Here is a 17,220-nt window from a genome sequence, read left to right as displayed (position 1 = left end):
GGAAACTGCACATGAAAATTGCAGCTGTTTTCATTGAACTCTTGCAGCAGATCTTCCTTTCCTGTATTTACTTAACAACCACAAGTCATGCTTGGTAATGTTATCAGTAAATGATTATTTATAGATGAATGTAAAGACAGAAAAGCCAGATTTTTCAGAAAACAAAAACAAAAACAAAAACAGTAGTAAGAAGTTAATTTTAAATGAAACGGAATTGTCTCTAAAGAGCAGAATGGTTTCCAGTTGACTATTGGGTTTCTACTTAACAGAATTTCTCTCTTTTTAGGAATAAAGAAATAAAGATCTCATTTTAAGCACTGGAGTAGTTTTCCGTGGGGCAATCTTTCTCTGGGTCTCTCTACGGCTAAAATAGCTTGGTACAAATGCAAACTTTTATTCTTCAATATTTTGAGTGTTTTAAAACTTTGCACTGAATGCAGATAGCTATTGTTAGTGTATCCCAATGACAGGTGCTGAATTCGGTGAAATTTTGCCTTGTAGTCATTGTGACTCCATAGCATAGTAAGTGATACGGAGCAGCATTGCAGTGACATTGCACGCAAGAGGCACACATTGGGATAGGCAGCTTATTTTAGCATGTTTTGTTTGGGCTTATTTCCGTGTTTTTTGTGACATTAGTATTGGGTCCTGTGAAAATGATTGTCGTATTTTAGAATATGGCCACAAATGGAGAAAAAAAAGCATATAGCAGTTTAGAAATGACAGCTCTTTAAGCTAGGAAATGAATTTGTTTTGATACAAATGATATCTTAGTAATAAATCTGTAAGAGAAAAATAAAAATATAGTGCTTTTGATCTGATATCAGCAAGTCACTGCATATATTAATATTTAATTTAAATTTTATAATTTTTAGTAGAGCTGTGAGCTGGACCATTCATTTTAGTTTAGTAGTAGACATGTAAAATTATGCTTTGTCTATGTTTCTCTAAAAATTTGTCTTCCAGACCTGTTGAATCTGCTCATGAAAGTATTATCAAACGCATTCTATACAAAGATCAAGGCAGGCTACCGGAGTAGGTTTGTTTCTCTATTTATTATTTTGCATACAACATTGGATCTGATAGACTTCTAAAGTCGTGGTAACTCTAATACGTTTTGAAAGGAAATTATTGAAAGTTTTGAACTTTACATTGTTATCTGAAGTGCAACAATGCTCAAAGCATTGTGTTTTTTTTTTTTTTTTTTTTTTTTTTTCCTAAGCAAATACCCACATAAAAGAAAAATCTCCTAAAGCATGTATAGATAGGGTTGGCTGGGTGTTCATGAAGAAAAGAAGGAAGCGAACTGCATGATTTCCTGACTTCAAGGCTTTTGTGAAATATGCTTGGGTCCTGCTCACAAGTCCTCTCAGTTTTGTGTCCTCAGGCTCAAGTGTGGTTAAAACTTACGTTTTTGTTTTTTTTTGGATAGCTTTCTCTGTGGGTGAATTTAGACAAATGAGGTAAATGTGCCTTTTGGCAGAGTAGTGTTTCTTTGGAAGCTGCCTTATGTTTACTCCTTGCCACTCCATCACAGGTGCGGGGACACGAGAGGGGTTGGGGAGGGCTTGGAAATTTGTGTTCTGCATTGTGTTCTGCCTGCCAGCTTTGTTCTGTGAGTGAATCAAAACCTGCTCTCTACCCTGAAGAAATATCCTGCTGTTTACTCTCCAGTGACAGCACAGCTCAGCATTTATAGGAAACACGCTGCCAGTAGGAGTAGAGAGGATGCCATGGTACCATCGCATGGCACTGCTTCTTTGGCTTACAAAATCCCAGTCTGTAATCCCCTGTGACTTTCTTTCTTTCTTCCTGTAGTCCCCTAAATCTCACAACATATAGAATGATCTCAGTCAGAATTATATAAAGTCCATTTTGCCATTTCTGCTAAAGCTCATTCCTCAGCTTGTAGACAGGTAACCTATAAACATGGGCCATTTCTTATGAATTCGCATGAGCATTTTGTTTTCTTTTTGAGTTATTTTTATTCTTCCTTGTGCTGTTCTTTCAGGATGAATGTTGTTCAGCAGGCAGGACACAGTTATTGCTTTGGTGAAATAAATTATACTCCTGGCCTTTCCACTCTACTACATAACTGTAGGTGATTCATTTTATTTTTTGTACCTCTGCTTCCTAATCTATAACTTCGTTTTATAACGGCAATGAAGTTTTTGAAGTAAAAATTTGAAATCTACAGATAAAAAAGGATTATGTCTGCATCTTACTAAAAAGTGTCCTACAAATCTACCAAAATATCAGCTCTATTGCAGGAGAAAGCTTGCATATGAAAAAGAAATAAAAATACTCCAGAATGAACACTCTAGTTTTTGCAGGAATTTGCAAATTCTAAACTTTAATTGAAAACAGAATAAAAGTGAAATTCTGCTTGCCTTACACATGTGTGAAATGAACAGTTGTACTATGGTGATGTGCTGCCAAGACCGTAACAATGGGACCTTTGAGAAATGTTCCTCTCCATTCAGTGATATACTCTGTGTGGTGACATGTGTGTGTACACAGAGATGAGAGGTATCGAGCGATGTATTCCTTTGTTTTTACTCTTAAACCAAAATGGCTTTTTTTTGAACCCAGAAGCTACATGACCTGGTGTAGGCCACTGATGTGGACCTTCTGTTCCTCTAGGCACAACATGATGCCTGTTACTTTAGCTGATGTTAGCATTACTAATGCAAAAAATCAAAAGATGGAGGAGTAACACAGTATGCATTTCAAGATGCCACAGGGATATGTTGTATATTCGCATACACAAAACATATTGAAGTTGTCATTTTGTGCAATTAGAGGAGGAAAGGGAAAGTATTTTTGTGACCTCTGTTTAAGTGTATTTTTGTGGTGTGGGTAGACTGAAAAAGTATCTTTGGCAACCAAGTTATTTTATATATGTGTTGTGAACATAGGGATTTTTGGACCCATAGAGGATTCAGTCCATCTTACTGCTATCACAGGGACTTTGCTGCAACTATTTAGAGGCTATGCAGAGTCTTCTCTGGAAGCAAAAAAGTCTACTTATTTTCATTTTTGTCAAAATGGCAGCATTCGTTGGAACATGTCCCAAGATAAACTTTTCAATGGAGAAGGAAGACATTGCTTAATCCTGTGTCACTTTGGTAGGTATGTTACATGTGTAATTCAGTTACTGTTGTTTTGACTCCCATTCTCTCCCATCCAGCATCTTACCTGTGACAGACATTTGTGTCTAAGCGTAGCTAGCCATAGTCAGTAAGCCATATAGCCTTGCTATCATGTTGCACCTGAGATACTATGCCATGCCAAGGGCATCCTCAGTGAGGCAGAGAAGCTCCTCAGATAAAACAAGAGAACTAAAATATCTCTAGCTTGATAAATATCAATGGGACAATGGTATATAATGAACAGTTAACTGAGTGTGTCTGAGCTAGGATCTTTTTACTCTTTTACAGTCTATGTCAGGCTCAGACAGAACTATTTTTCAGAACTACAATCTGAAAGACCAGGTTTGGGAGGGCTGGGAAAGGCTGTCCTGGGTCAATCTGAAGAGAAGCAGTACCCAGAGAATGAGGTGTGCTTGCTAGTGCAAACTTCTCTCCACAACACTTGGCTCTTGAAGGAAAAGGGAACCTTAAAAGACTATGCAAGGTCTTTTCAGTCTTTGAAATTATCTTTCTAAATGACACATAATTTCAGTAGACTATCCTGTGCTTTGGTTTGAAGACAGAAGGTCCTACATCACAGCAGCAGCAAGCTATGACAAGCTCTGGGAAAAAAATTAAAAATAAAAATACATTTGTAAGGTCTGACCTGAGCTGGTTGTGTTGGGTACCACAAGTAGTCCTCAAATACATGTATAATTCAGCTAAGAGTGGTTGACCTGCAGTTGTTTTTTCCTGGAGACAACCACATTCCCTGAGAATTGTACAGTGACTTGTCAGCATTGAGTATGGATATGGCTAATACAGTAATTCTGAAAGGTACGATTTTTTCATTTCAGTGGAAACCAATCAGAAGAGAATTAGATATCTGTTGTAGCCCATATGTCTGTATTAACAATAGTTTCCCTATTTATTTCTGGAAGATGACTTATGCTTTGGTACAGAACTATAACATATAGCATACATCATCTCTATTTTATCATGAAAAAGGAGATACTACTGCTATTTTATAGTATATTTTTATGATTTAAGAAATTTGAAGATAGCTTGCACATATAAGCACCTGTGAAGATTATGGTTCAGAGTTTGAGGCACATCCAAAGTTTGTTCAAGTGCAACTTAATCATAGAATATCCTGAGTTGGAAGGGACCCACCAGGATCATTAAGTCCATCTCCTACAATTAAAAGATCATCTGGATGCCATTCAGCCTGCCTCGGCAACAGAGAACTCCTGCGTGCTTCTTGATCAGAAATGTGTGTTACTTCTGTAGTCACAGCTTCTCTGCTGTTGAATCCGAGCATCTTCCTAGATCAAGACCTTAGACTGTGGCCCAAAAAGGGCAGCTCAAAGAAGGCTAGCTGAAAAGGCCAGGCAGGGGGCTGAAAGGAAGGTGTTCCTACATCACCTCCATGTTTCAGAACCTTCTTCATCAAGAAGCTGCAGACCTTCTGGTGGCCTCTGAGTGCAATAAATTATGGAGCAGTTGTCCTCAGAACTTTCTGTTTGTGAAGAGGTTTCAGAATTGATGATGCCCTGACTGAACCTGTTTCCTCTTTAGTTTCCTCTCTATATCATCCACCAGTCTCAGTGTCCTGTTTGGGAATCAGTTTTCCCAGGCATTGGGGTGCAATATCGTGGAGTCTGTGATCAGACTTTCACAGATCCAGGATCCTAGAGCAACCTGCCATGCTGACTCTTGGAGATGGCTCTACCTTCACTTTCACAGCAAGGTTTGGGGCAGACTTTTCCAAGTACCCCATTTTGATATACCAGTATATTTTACTTGCCATGCTGTACCGTTAGTCCTGTTTAGAAATCCAGATCAATCTACTGTAGTTGGTATCTGGTCTGTGATAGTGGTCATTACTGGGTGCTGGAGAAGATGCTGCAAAGTGTCCTAAAATGGCAGCTGTGGAGCTCGTGTGCTCAAGTGTTTCCTTAAGCCCTGGTCCAGACACGTGGGGCACCCCCATTTTCTGAAAGATCAAGAATGTTACATGTTATCTGTAAGCTACATTAAAAAAAAAAATCTTGAAATTTGAACAGCATATAGTAATTTAAAAATACTTTTGAAATGATTGGCAGCATCCCCTATTCTAAGGGAGCACAGTGTACACTGATATTATTATTTTTACTCTACAGTATTTCTGCTTACTAAGAATATCCTCTGAGGTTACCAGGTATATATAATGCAAATGCTGAGCAGTACTTCTAAGCCTAAACAGTTGCTGCATTTTGCCTCTTTCAGTAGTGGACTTGAGGCTGAATAAATACAGCATAAGTATTTTTTCTGAATGCTGAAATGAATGGATTAGGTCACTCTTTTACTCCCTTTGTGTTTCCTTTCTGTAAACTTTTTAGAGACCTGAGGTTGCTGTAGTTGTTTGGATCTATTTTCCAATGAAACATTATTGAACATAATTTATTATATTGGAATGAGTTTATTATTAGTTTTTCCCTTCCTTATGATGTGGATTTTACAAATAACAGTTAGTGTGTTTTTTTCTTAACCACTTACCATTAAGTAGCAGTGTTACAATGTCTCGTGGAGCATTTTACACATGCAAAGGATTGTTTGCAATCAATCCAGAGGGGAACATGTCTGGAATAAATTTAAATAGTGAACACAGTTCTGGAAACCATTATGCAAAAACGACTTTAGAGAAATCTAATCATGTGAAATTGCAGTTTCATAAAAATTGAAAATGTGTTTAAGAAAGAGTAACTTAAAAGTAATAAATCAATTTGCAGTCTGAAGACATTTTTTTCTATACGCAGTTTCCTTTTTGTGGTAGCTTCTGTGATTTTTTCCCCACACTATAGCTCTTTGATAAATGTCACCTTCTTACTCATGAGATTGTTTTTCTCCTTCTCTTCTTTCAAAACATTAGATGAAAATGTACAAGTTATTTCAGTTTAATCAGGCAGATTTATTGATTTCCTTTTAGTTGTTTGTCTGTGAGATATACATGTAGTTTGCTATACCTTGTAGCACAGTATCCCAAGCTCTTACAACCCCATTATGCAACCCCAGGCTGCAGCTCATCTGACTGAGGATGGGACCAAACAGTATGGAGCCTGCACACTGCCAGGGAGAGCAACTGGCACACAGAAACGATGTGGAGATGGAGATTTTGGAGTGAAGATGTTGTTTTGAGATAATTCGGTAATCAGGTTTCTTCTGATGTGCTGTGTAGTGAGACTGCAGCACCTGAGCAAATGTTGCTGTGCTGCTGGAGTTTGATTTTTTTGTGGTCTCAGACGTGGAAGTGTGCGGCAAAGACCATCCCTTACAACCCATCTGGTCTTTCATGCTTCCAGCCAGACACTACGGGAAGCAGAACAGGAGCATCTTGAAAGGGATGAGTGCTGCAAAATGCATTAGGGAAGAAAATAGATGGAGAATATGAGAACAATCTTTGGAAAATAGCTGTAGTTGTATGGTCAAGAATAAATGGATCTTGCTAAAGGTATCTAATTTTAAGGCTGAGGTAACTGACCTTGGCTTAGTTCAGAAGTTGATTTGGGATTTGCAGAAGTAGAAGAGGAAAGGAGTGGAACTGACAGGATTTAAGGGCAAGACAAATGATAGCCTTTAAATTATATACCTTTAAAAGCTGGAAATGAGAGCAAGATTTCTAAATCTCAGCATTCAGTTCTTGTCAGCAAGCAACAGATATTTCTGTCTGCTCCTGCTGATGTCTCACAATTATATCTGTACTGGGAGCTGCAGAAAGTTTTCCTGGGTCTGAGGTCCAGTGGCATCTTGGCCCCACTCTAAGATGAAATATCTGCCGTCTTTTATTGCCTCTGTCTCTCCCTTGCTCCTGGCAGCACTGGCACACAAGCCAAATGGGAGCTGCGATGCTTTCTCAATGGATGATTGAACTGCAAGAACTGGAGGCTTCACTGTGTGGAGTATTTTGTACAAGACACAGCAGACAGGAGCCTACTCTGTTATTTTGAGTGATAAGGATTTTGCTGTCATCCAATGTTCAGACCAATGATATTGTAAAATATATGCTTGTAGGTTTGCATGTGAGATTTTTTTTTTTTCATTTAACTTGCTTTTTAAATTAGGAAATTTCCTTAATAATAACATTAACATTTTAAATGTCCTGAACAAGGCAAGAGTCTTCTGGAAATATAGTATATGTGAGCTCTTGGTACCGGTGTGTACAACAAGGCTAAGTCTGTGGCTGCACAGTTAAAAAAATAATTCTGTCAACCTCCAAAATAGGAGTACTTGATTTCTAAACTCTGATGGTTCTTTTAAATCCAGCATTAATCTGATGGTAACTAAGTTGGAGTGTTGGAGTCTGTTCTTTGGTGCCATGCATTATTTTTATTCTTTGCTTACCATTACTTATATTTTTTCTGTTAATATTTTAAAATTTGTTAAGTTTTTATTCAAAGGAAATGTTACCAAATATGAAAAATCTTGTCAAAATGATATCTGCTTTCCATCCAAAATGCCAAAATACTGTATACTTCCATCTGTAATTTGACTGAAAATGTGCAGAAAGCAGTAATTTTCTTACTGATATTTTACTTACACAGAAATTGCTGCCTTTGAAGATTGCAAAAAAGGGCTCTGAAATTTCTGGGGTGCAAAATTCCCTGCTTTAAGAGGCATCTTTCACTTTTAGATCCCCAATTTACATACAAATAACTAATGAAGTGTTATTGATTAACAACTCTGATCTTTTATTTCCTCAGCTATCATGTATGTAATGGGAGCACTTGGTCCTGCAGCTGGCTACTTACTGGGAGGACTTCTTATTGGTTTCTATGTTGATCCTAGGACAACTGTTTATATTGACCAGAGTGATCCCCGATTCATTGGAAACTGGTAAGGGTCAAGCATTTTTCAGAATGACTCTCTAAATTGCCAGTAGGAAACTGGGACAGGGTCGGAAATCATATCCCTTGAGGGCTTGTTTGGGTCTGTAGGAGGAGGCTGAGGAAGAAGAATATGCTGTATTGATTATGATACTAGCTCCTGACAGAGAGGAAATGCTGCAGAAACACGTGTGTACACTTAATGGAAAACCTCCTGCTTTTGGCTCCAGGACTTCCTCTGACTGACACAGTTGGTGCCGATTGACAGCACTCGGCACAGGAATGGCAGGACAGCATACTGGAGATTTTAGGAGGTTGTCAAGAACACTGCTGCCCAGAGCCTATCCCTTCCTGATGGAAGCTGGGTAAATCCCAGCTTTGGTTTTCCAAAACAGGCAGCTAGAAATGCTGAACTCTGCAACCCAAATGAGAAATAGTAAACTCATTTACGGTTGTCTAGGAGAAAGAGATAGGATGGTGTCATAACATAGCCTTTCTGGTCTTGTTACTCTGGGTGATGGCTTGTGTTTGAGTAGCAGATGATGTAAACCATCACATTATTCTCTAGTAAACAGTACGTTGCCAGCAGTGCTGAGATGTAACAACCGTAATCCTTAGATGATGTCTTTGTGCAGCCTTTGATATGTGGCCTGCTTGGAAATGTCTTCTTGAGGAAGCGTGTCTTGAGGGGGCTTTGACTGGCTTTTTTTTCCCCAGATAATTCATAAATATGTCTTGAAATCTTCATGCAAGTCCAATGAAGACTGAAGTTTGTCATCTCAGGAGGAAGCCCCTGCTGTGCATCTCAGCTGTTAGTTGTGTTGGTGGTTTATTTCAAGGAGCTTATCAGCATCCTTGAATCATCTTGTTGGCTCTTTAGAGAAGCTGGGGGGCTTGCTTTTGTTTCAGCACATCTTTGATGTGTTTTTTCTCTGATTCTTGACTCCAGTATTTTATAGAGTACAGTTTTAGGTCTTGTGCACTGGATTATTATTTGTCACTATGCCACTTCAGTTAGACCATATCTGTTTCTTTTTATCCTACAGTGATCAATCCTGACAGTTTGATATGAAAAATCATTCTTTAGAGTGTTCTTAATACTTTGAAGGTTTATCACTGCTTTATATGTCTTATTTAGCCCAAGAGCATTGCTGCACAGGTCTAGCTGAATTTTGAATCAGAGAAGATGAAACCTGAGAACTCAGTTCACCTGTGACCTTGGGATTAATGACTCTGTGCTCTCATCCATATACTGACATATCTCACAGGAAAGATCTGTGATGTGAATGTGCTACAGTGTTAAAAAGAGCTTTGACTAATTTTGAATAAGAGATTTGAAACCAGAACAAACTATTATACATTTCTAGTAAAATTCTTATGTTTATTGTGCTTTTAGGGAAATGTTTCAGTTATTCAACTGAAATCTCAAACAGGCCCATAAATATATCCATTAATTGAAATCAGCGGGGCTATGTGAAAGTGAGGCAGGCTTTAATTTTGAGTTTGTCTATAATGTAACCACTGAGGTAGCTGCCTTGTAGTGTGGGCACATCTCTGTGACTGTAGCTTAAACACATAAGTTAAGGGTAAAATAACCAAAGCAGCATGGACATAACCAAAGCTGCTTCTCAGGCCGTGTGCACCGAGTTCTGTGAAGCAGCTGATGGACTGCCACTACTGCTAGTACACAGCTAGCTTGGATATCTGTAATGTTATCATAGCCAAGTGTGCAAGAGAGATCTGGCAAAAAAATGCCTGTCCTTTCTCATGAATTACAAGTTCAACTTCCCTCCCTCAGAAGACTGAGTGCCAGGGTTGGATCCTCAGCATCTTTCAGGAGTGCTTTAGCCAATGAATCTGTGGTAGTAGTGGTGAGAGGTCACTTTGTACAAACATCTCTGTGCTCAGGCTTTGAGAGTACCTACTGTGCCAGGCCTTGCAAGCAAAAGGGACTAAAGAGTGTAGTTTGTGCATTTGGAAGATTTTATGTTAAACAGGGTTTTATGTATCTTCAATATCACCTAAACAGGTATCTTGGTGATTTCAGTTTTAGACAGGGGTGCTGGTAGAAGTGATGCAAATAAGACTGAAGGAAGGGCAGGAAATCAGCTGTCACAGCATCTCAGCAAGCGAGTCATGTTCTAGCCAGCACAGAAAAGTCATTAATTTTTTCCATCACGTTGATTAAATTGGTAGATTGGCTACTGCCAAATGGTGTTCCAGGTTGCTGTATTACTCTGTTGGTTTTTGGGTCTCTACTTTTTTTTTTTTTTTTTTCTGTTAACTTTCTCAAGAGTATTGCCTGTTATCAAATATCTGGTAATTAGTTTCACTGTCTGTGGTGGCTTCTAATAAAAGTTCAGTGGCGCTTAGAGCATTTGTGCCTTATTCTCTTTTCTTTTCTGAAGCTTTATCTACCCTTTAAAATTATAATCCTAATGGTGTTACCACTGGTCCTTTGTCCCTTGTTACTTAATGACTGCCTGGTTACAGAGGGCTCTGAAAGTGTAGACTTTCCTTCCATTGAAGTCTATTTTCTGGGACTGTGACATTTACTCCTTGCAGGGAAGTGCCACATATCCAAATTTATTTTTATGTATGTAATCTAACAATTTGAAATATAAGAGTAGTCTAGCACTTCAGAGAGCTGACATGCTTTTCAAAAGTAGGGTGCAGTTGAGATAAGTTAATGGGCAATCATATTTGAGATTTCTCAGCCTCATCTCCTTTGAAGTGAATTAGTGTCTTTGATTTTCATCTTTCCTTTATTATAGCTGTAAGGTTCCTAACTCTACTTATCACAGGAACCAGTGGAAAAATTCCACTATTAAAGGAGGCAATGATTACAAGATAGTAAATATAGCAACAGTGATATACAACAACAAAAATTGCTCAGAGGTCTGTTTTTTTTACTTAAGCTGCTCCTTTCTAAGAGGTATTTTGCATATATGCAGGACAGGCAACCTGGCTTATCTCATGTCAGACCTGATAAAGTAAGTGCTTCTCTCAGGGTTATTTCTGATTTGATTTTCCTCGTTTCACAGAACTTGGGTTGCACACCTGGGTTTTGCACACCTGTTTTTTGTAGGTGCTCTGGGCTAAATTACAGGCCAGCTGTCTTTGCCATCCCATCAAATGTTTAAAACTGCTTTTTATTCAAGTGTGGTAACTGTGGGGACATCTGTTAGAAATCATTTGTCATGCTGTTGTCTTTAAGAACTGCTAATATGCGGTATAGGGATCTCGTTAGTTGTGGAGTAGCCCTTGGCAGTCTGTCAAGTGCTTTGAATCAACTTTTCTTTTGCTGACACTTTTTGAAGTGTTTACCTAGTTCTGAATCTGCTTAATACTTGGATCTTCTTATATCATCTTTCATCATCATTCCACACAAGTGGAAGAAGTTTAAAGGAATTCCTCCAGCACTGTCTGGTCCTTCCTTAGCTTTAATTGCTTTTATTTGAGGTCTTAAGGCTTGTGCAGATGCCTTTGAGGTATTCCCCTGCATATTTTCTTTGACTTCAAGAACACAGGAAATCAAGGGCTTTTTAATTAATACAGATCCCATTCTGACCTCTCATTTCCCATTGTAGGTGTCTTTATTATTTTTGATATCCTCTTTTGTCTGTTTCCGAGTTCTTTGATACTGCTCCAGGAAGATGTGAAATGTAGACAGTGCACATAATTACATACACTGCTGCATTTGTGACATCTCCAGCACTTGGTATGCTGCCATAATGGTCCCTTTGGATTTGAATTTCATCTCGTGCTACATCACAAGGCCCTGTCTCCTTTGCTGTTTCCTGCTGAGTGGGTGGTTTCATATTTCTATCTGTTATTGCCACAGATTGTTTCTTTGATCAGTGCTTTGCAGCTTCTGCCTTTGAGGTCCTGAAAGGGATGTTACTACGTTTTTATTCAGCCTGCCGATATATTCCCTATTCGATAGTGCTGACTGATCCTTCTGAAAGACTGGTTGCTAATCCATGTATTTTATCAGCTAAAATGAGTGAATAGAGGATTTTCTGTTTATGTAATATCAAAGCAAGTGAAAACTTTCAGTAACTTAGAGTTGCCTCACAAAAGCTCCCTGCACAATCTTCCTAACAAAATCAGTGTTACACATGGAAGTTTGTTTGGTGTTTGCCTTTGCATAACCTGTTATCACACAAAACATTACACACGTGTATGGATCAGCCTTTGTTTAAAAATATAGTTTGCAATATGTTTGCATGGCAAAAGTGATGCCAAACATTTTTGTTTGTTGTGCAGATAATCCTCTCTTCTCTATACTTTTAAATGTTAAAAATGTGCACAAATATTTAATTAGTAGCTTCCTGAGGTAGCTTACTTTATTAAGGGTAAAGGACGTACAAAAATATAAAATTTGTCCCGCAAACTGTGATTTGAAAGCAAAGAGCTTCAAACTTTCATTCTTGTGCTTCGATGTTGGAGTAAGGTGATTAACTTCAATGAAGCTTCCAAGCACTGGTGTAAATTAGGTTAGTACCTAATGACACCCACACTTTCAGTACACTGCAAGAACTCGGTGGGTGACTTCTGAGGTCATCCTTCTTTATGGAAGCACTGGTGTGAGTTAGACATATTTCCCTGCAGTCTTTTAGTAGAGGAAAATGCAGAGGAAAAAATATATTACCTTATACTCGACTACCTGCCTTCTGACTGCTGAAGGTTAACTCTAGTGTACTTTCCAGTAGGCCCCATTGCACATCTGGTAAGGCCCTGTTGCCCATCTGTGTGGCCATGTTAAAGTTACTGAAGGTTTGTGGCCTCAGGGAAGATAATTGTGTGTATACTGTTGGCCCATTTCTGGCACTGCATCCTGCATTATCCTTCTCTGTGAGTAGGCCCCAAGTTGTTCAGTGTGAGCCAAGATGTCTTCATAGGGCAGATTGTGTCCCATTCTTATAAAACAGAGGGAGAGAAGAGGGATTTATTTGTGAAGGGGTATTTCTGGTCATGGTAGCAGAGCAGAGCTGCAAGGTCCTAGGCTTAAGCCCTGGCATGAACTGCAGGACATTGCCTGTGTACAGCCAGGCTTCAGGAGCTCTTCACTAGGAAGGGAGAGGGTTGGACAGTCAGTGCACTGAGAAGTTGGCACTGGAAAGCAGAACAGATTTAGCCCTGATATATCCATCTGGACATCATGCCATGGATAATGCTGTGGATAACCTTTTTCATGTTCTCCGGAGGAATACTATATTCCTTTACTGTGAATTATCTGAGAAAGGCAAAGTAAAAGTGAATGCCTACTTCTAAGAGCTTGGTACTGAGTAGTTATCAGAAGCGAAAACTTACAGGAATTCAAACCTGGCGCTATTTCAGAAACCATTTGCTGGTTTCTGTATAAATACCTTTATCAGTAGGAAAGCCAACAGAAACATCTTCTAATTAAAGGTTTTAATGCAGTAAAAGCTCCCCTCCACTCAATTAATTTACTCTAATTTCAGTGTTCCATATTTTGCAAATTTGTCCTTCCAGCTAGTACAGCCTGTAATAATCACTTTGGTGTTTTTATTTCATGTAATGCATTGGCTTTCATTTCTGTTCCTATCTCCTGGCATTAGGTGGAGTGGATTTCTTCTTTGTGCCATTGCAATGCTCCTTGTGATATTTCCAATGTTTACCTTTCCAAAAAAGCTTCCTCCTCGACATAAAAAAAAGAAAAAGAAAAAGAAGATGAACTCTGATGATGTATCAAGTGATGATGAAGTCATGAAAGAGAAAACAAATAGCAAAATGCAAGCAGACAGTGCAGTTCCTGCCTCTATGGGATTTGGAAAAAATGTTAAAGGTGAGGTTTGTTTTTAAGTTTTAAATGCTTTAAATTTTGTTTACAGGTTCATCTTCTAGGGTTGTATGAAGTGCAATTGAAGGCAGATTTATTGAATGTTGTATGTAATACTATACTTTGCTATTGATGGTCTTTTAAAATTACAAAGTACACCTGCAAGAGTAAGACATCACTTTACATAAATTACTGAAGCATTTATAGTGTACCAGTGACAAATAGGTAATAGGGGGTCTGTTTGCTATAGTTGTATGGCAAACTGTAAGGTCATATAACTATATCAAACTATATGACCTTTATTACCAGGCACATTTGTGCACCTTGCAGTTTGCAATTGTCGTACTTGCTTAATCTTTTCTTCACAAAATAAAGTGCTCTTCTGAAAAATAAGCAAAACAAGAAAAAAGGAATTCTAGTTAAGTGATTTAAATTACTTTCCTCTATTTTAGCAAGTTAACTGGTGAAGATTGTTTTATTTCATATGCATTACCTGGCTATTATGTATTGCAAGCTTTTTTTGTTTTCCAAAGGCAAGGATGAATGAAACCTGTGCTAATTTTGAAACAAGAAGAATTCAAAAGATGGACAAGTAATGTGATTTTTATTTTATTCAATGAGTAAAATATTAATGTGAAATTTAACAGTCACTACTAGTGATGGATAAAATGCCGTGGGAAGAAATGCAGTGTTGTTAAAAATGAATCAATGTGAAGCAAGTAACTTAGAAGTTTAAAATGTAGGCTTAAAAGTGTCTTAATATTGAATAATACAGGATAAAAATGAACAAAACTTAATGCCTCTGTGTTATCGATGCTGTTTTGTCCACCCTGATTTCTGTGATATGAAAGCTCTGTTCCAGGTTTATGATACTCTGATGAAATTAGGACTAAGAGAAATCATGAAATGTCATTTGTATCATTAGACATAATTTGTACTCTAAACTTTTTTTTTCTTTTTTTTTTTTTCCTTCAAACCTATAGGCCTCTGACTAGCAAAAGTAGTTGTGGGGTTCTCCTATCAAGGTATTCTTACTAGGTCAGGGAGGTAGGAAACAGGAGATCAGGCTGGACTTCTTTCTAACCACTGCCGGCAATGTCACAGTAGAGCAACTGCTTCATCCTGTAGGTGTGCCTGGAAAAGATACAGGTGTTTAGCCAAACTCTGCAACTGGAGGATTTTCATGATGCTGGTTCTCCGTTTCTGAACATAATTTCACCTTCCAGGTCATGTCGTAAGAGTCTAAGGCATATATCAGCCTAAATGTGTATCATACCTTCTACTAACAAAATCCTACATTAACATAATAATTGTGCCTCCAAATTAGAGCTTCTCATATACAAAACATTTGAGTTTCTTTAGAAGAGAAACTTCACCATGTGGAACTGTGAAAAACAGCATTATATTCCACATGTCAGAGAGACACTGAGCGAGTCAAGATAACACAGGGAAAAGTATTTTGCTATAAGCTGATAATAGCTTTCCTATTAGGTGTCATTTGCCCTAGCAAAGAGGGCCTGCAGCAGGAATGCACTGTCATTTAATTATTTTTCAAGTTTAAGTGGGCTTTATGGAGTGAGATCATGCCTCAAGCTTCTCAGTTGATGTAATGTCATTTATAATGGGAAGGAAAAAGGACCACATGTGTCTAAGTCATTTAGCATTGCTTCTGAGATGCAGTGTACAATTTATACTTCCCATTGAGTTTCAGGGCTTCATCTTTTAATAGAATGTTATGGCAGAAACTCCGCTTAGGCAATAGCTGGGGGACAGATGATTTAGTAGGTCACATCTTCTGTTCCGTACTAATAAATACCAGTGATGTCGCAATCTGTCATGACAGAGGTCAGTGCCATTAACCTGTAAAGTCTGTGCATCTTTGATAGGGAAAGTCTCATGGAAGAGACTGTTTACTTTGATCTTCTGATCTGACATTGTCTTTCTTGGGAAACCTTGTCCTGCTGTAACTTGCCCTAATTTCATTGAAGTTAGTTTTCTAGGTGAATGAAAAGGTATTGAAAAGTTGTGATAGGAGAGGGCTAGGGTCATTTTTCCTGCAATAGCTGCCAGCACAGTCTGATGATACAAAACAAAACTGGCTCCCACTGCAAGTATCTTCCAACTTCAGTGACCTAGGGTTTTTGTTGGCCCGTGATAGAGCTAGAATCAGATAACAATATAGATCCATCTTTGCTTTTTCTCATTTTTCAAGACACAAGGGTTTGGAATTCAGTCTTTTCTATTTATGTTGCAAGTAAACAAAGTGAGAGGGAGAATGCTTCTGAGGCAGGTATCAAAAGCATTATATAGGTCATAGGAGGAAGAAAATTGGATGTTGTTTATTGGAAGAAATGGAGGTAACATAAATAACATGAGATAAAGAAGATTTATAATGAAGTCATAGTGTAATCCCACACACAGAGATAAATCAAGAACTTGAGCAAACAAAACCTCTGTTTTCATTTATTATATGGATACCCTTAGGGTTCTGTACCATAGAAACTGTTTCTGCAGACCATTTTTCTTACCGCTGTAATGCAACTGACTGTGCAATTGGATAAAGGGGCAGAGTAAAGAAAGCAAATGCATATATCACTCACCTAAAATGGACTGATCTAATCTAAGAGGTGTTAATTGCATGTACTTTATAATAGTCTTTTTTTTTTTTCCCTATATATATGTACTTAAAGCAGAGCTATATCTGAGCGCAGCCTCTTAAAAGTGCAATTTTCCTGTCAGCCTTTTCACGTCTGCCAGCTGTCGTATGCCATTCCCAGTCAATCCTGAAATGAGATGGGATAATTATGCATGGCAATAATGCAGGCCAAGGTAAAAGAAGTTCCTGGGGGATGTGAAGTGCTGAAGTGCTCCCTCGAGGAACCCAACTGAAGTTGCTGCAGTAGATGACGAGCAGTCGGTAAGAATCAGCACAAGAGCAGGAGATGCTGGGCTGTGCACAGAGGTGCTCAGTGAGCCCTGTAAATGTCAGAGAGTTCAGGAGACTGTGGGCTGGAGGTTCTGCTGTGCCACTGACCTCAAGCTGGTCACTCCCCCTGCTCCTGGCTTCTGTCATCCTGGAGGACCCAAAATAGAAAGGGTTGGCGTGGCCCTGTACAGTGATGAGCAACATTATCTGGAGCCTTGAGAAGCTGCTTGAAAGCAAGCAAATAGTCATGTGTGACTGAAAATGGTAATTTCCATTCCAACAAACAAAACCAAAATTCTGTCTCAAATATTGGCTCTGCTTTGTACTGTGTGAATACAGAAGCTGTCCCTGGGATTTCAGTATGGCATAAACTACTCTCAGAGCTGTCTGGGACAGAGCTGTCAGGACTTTGAGCACAATTGGAAAGGAGATCCTCTTGCTGATGCATGTGTCACCCTTACAAGGGTCATGAGAGGACGGTGCTGTAGAGCCAGA

At 38.6% G+C, this 17,220-nt stretch overlaps 1 protein-coding gene across 2 annotated transcripts in view; it reads left to right on the top strand.

Annotated features, from left to right (window-relative positions):
- The window catches only part of SLCO5A1 (solute carrier organic anion transporter family member 5A1), a 70,313-nt gene that overhangs the window by 24,360 nt on the left and 28,733 nt on the right, over nt 1–17,220 (top strand). For both annotated transcript variants that reach the window (XM_082754676.1, XM_082754675.1), the window contains 2 exons: nt 7,871–8,003; nt 13,579–13,805. In XM_082754676.1, coding sequence (XP_082610802.1) covers nt 7,871–8,003; nt 13,579–13,805 — 360 coding nt within the window. The remainder of the gene's footprint in view (nt 1–7,870; nt 8,004–13,578; nt 13,806–17,220) is intronic.

This window comes from Aythya marila, assembly GCF_965140915.1.
Source record: "Aythya marila genome assembly, chromosome: 2".
NCBI lineage: Eukaryota > Metazoa > Chordata > Aves > Anseriformes > Anatidae > Aythya > Aythya marila.
The sequence above is the reverse complement of the archived record's forward strand: the minus strand, read 5'-3'. Positions and strand labels throughout refer to the sequence as shown.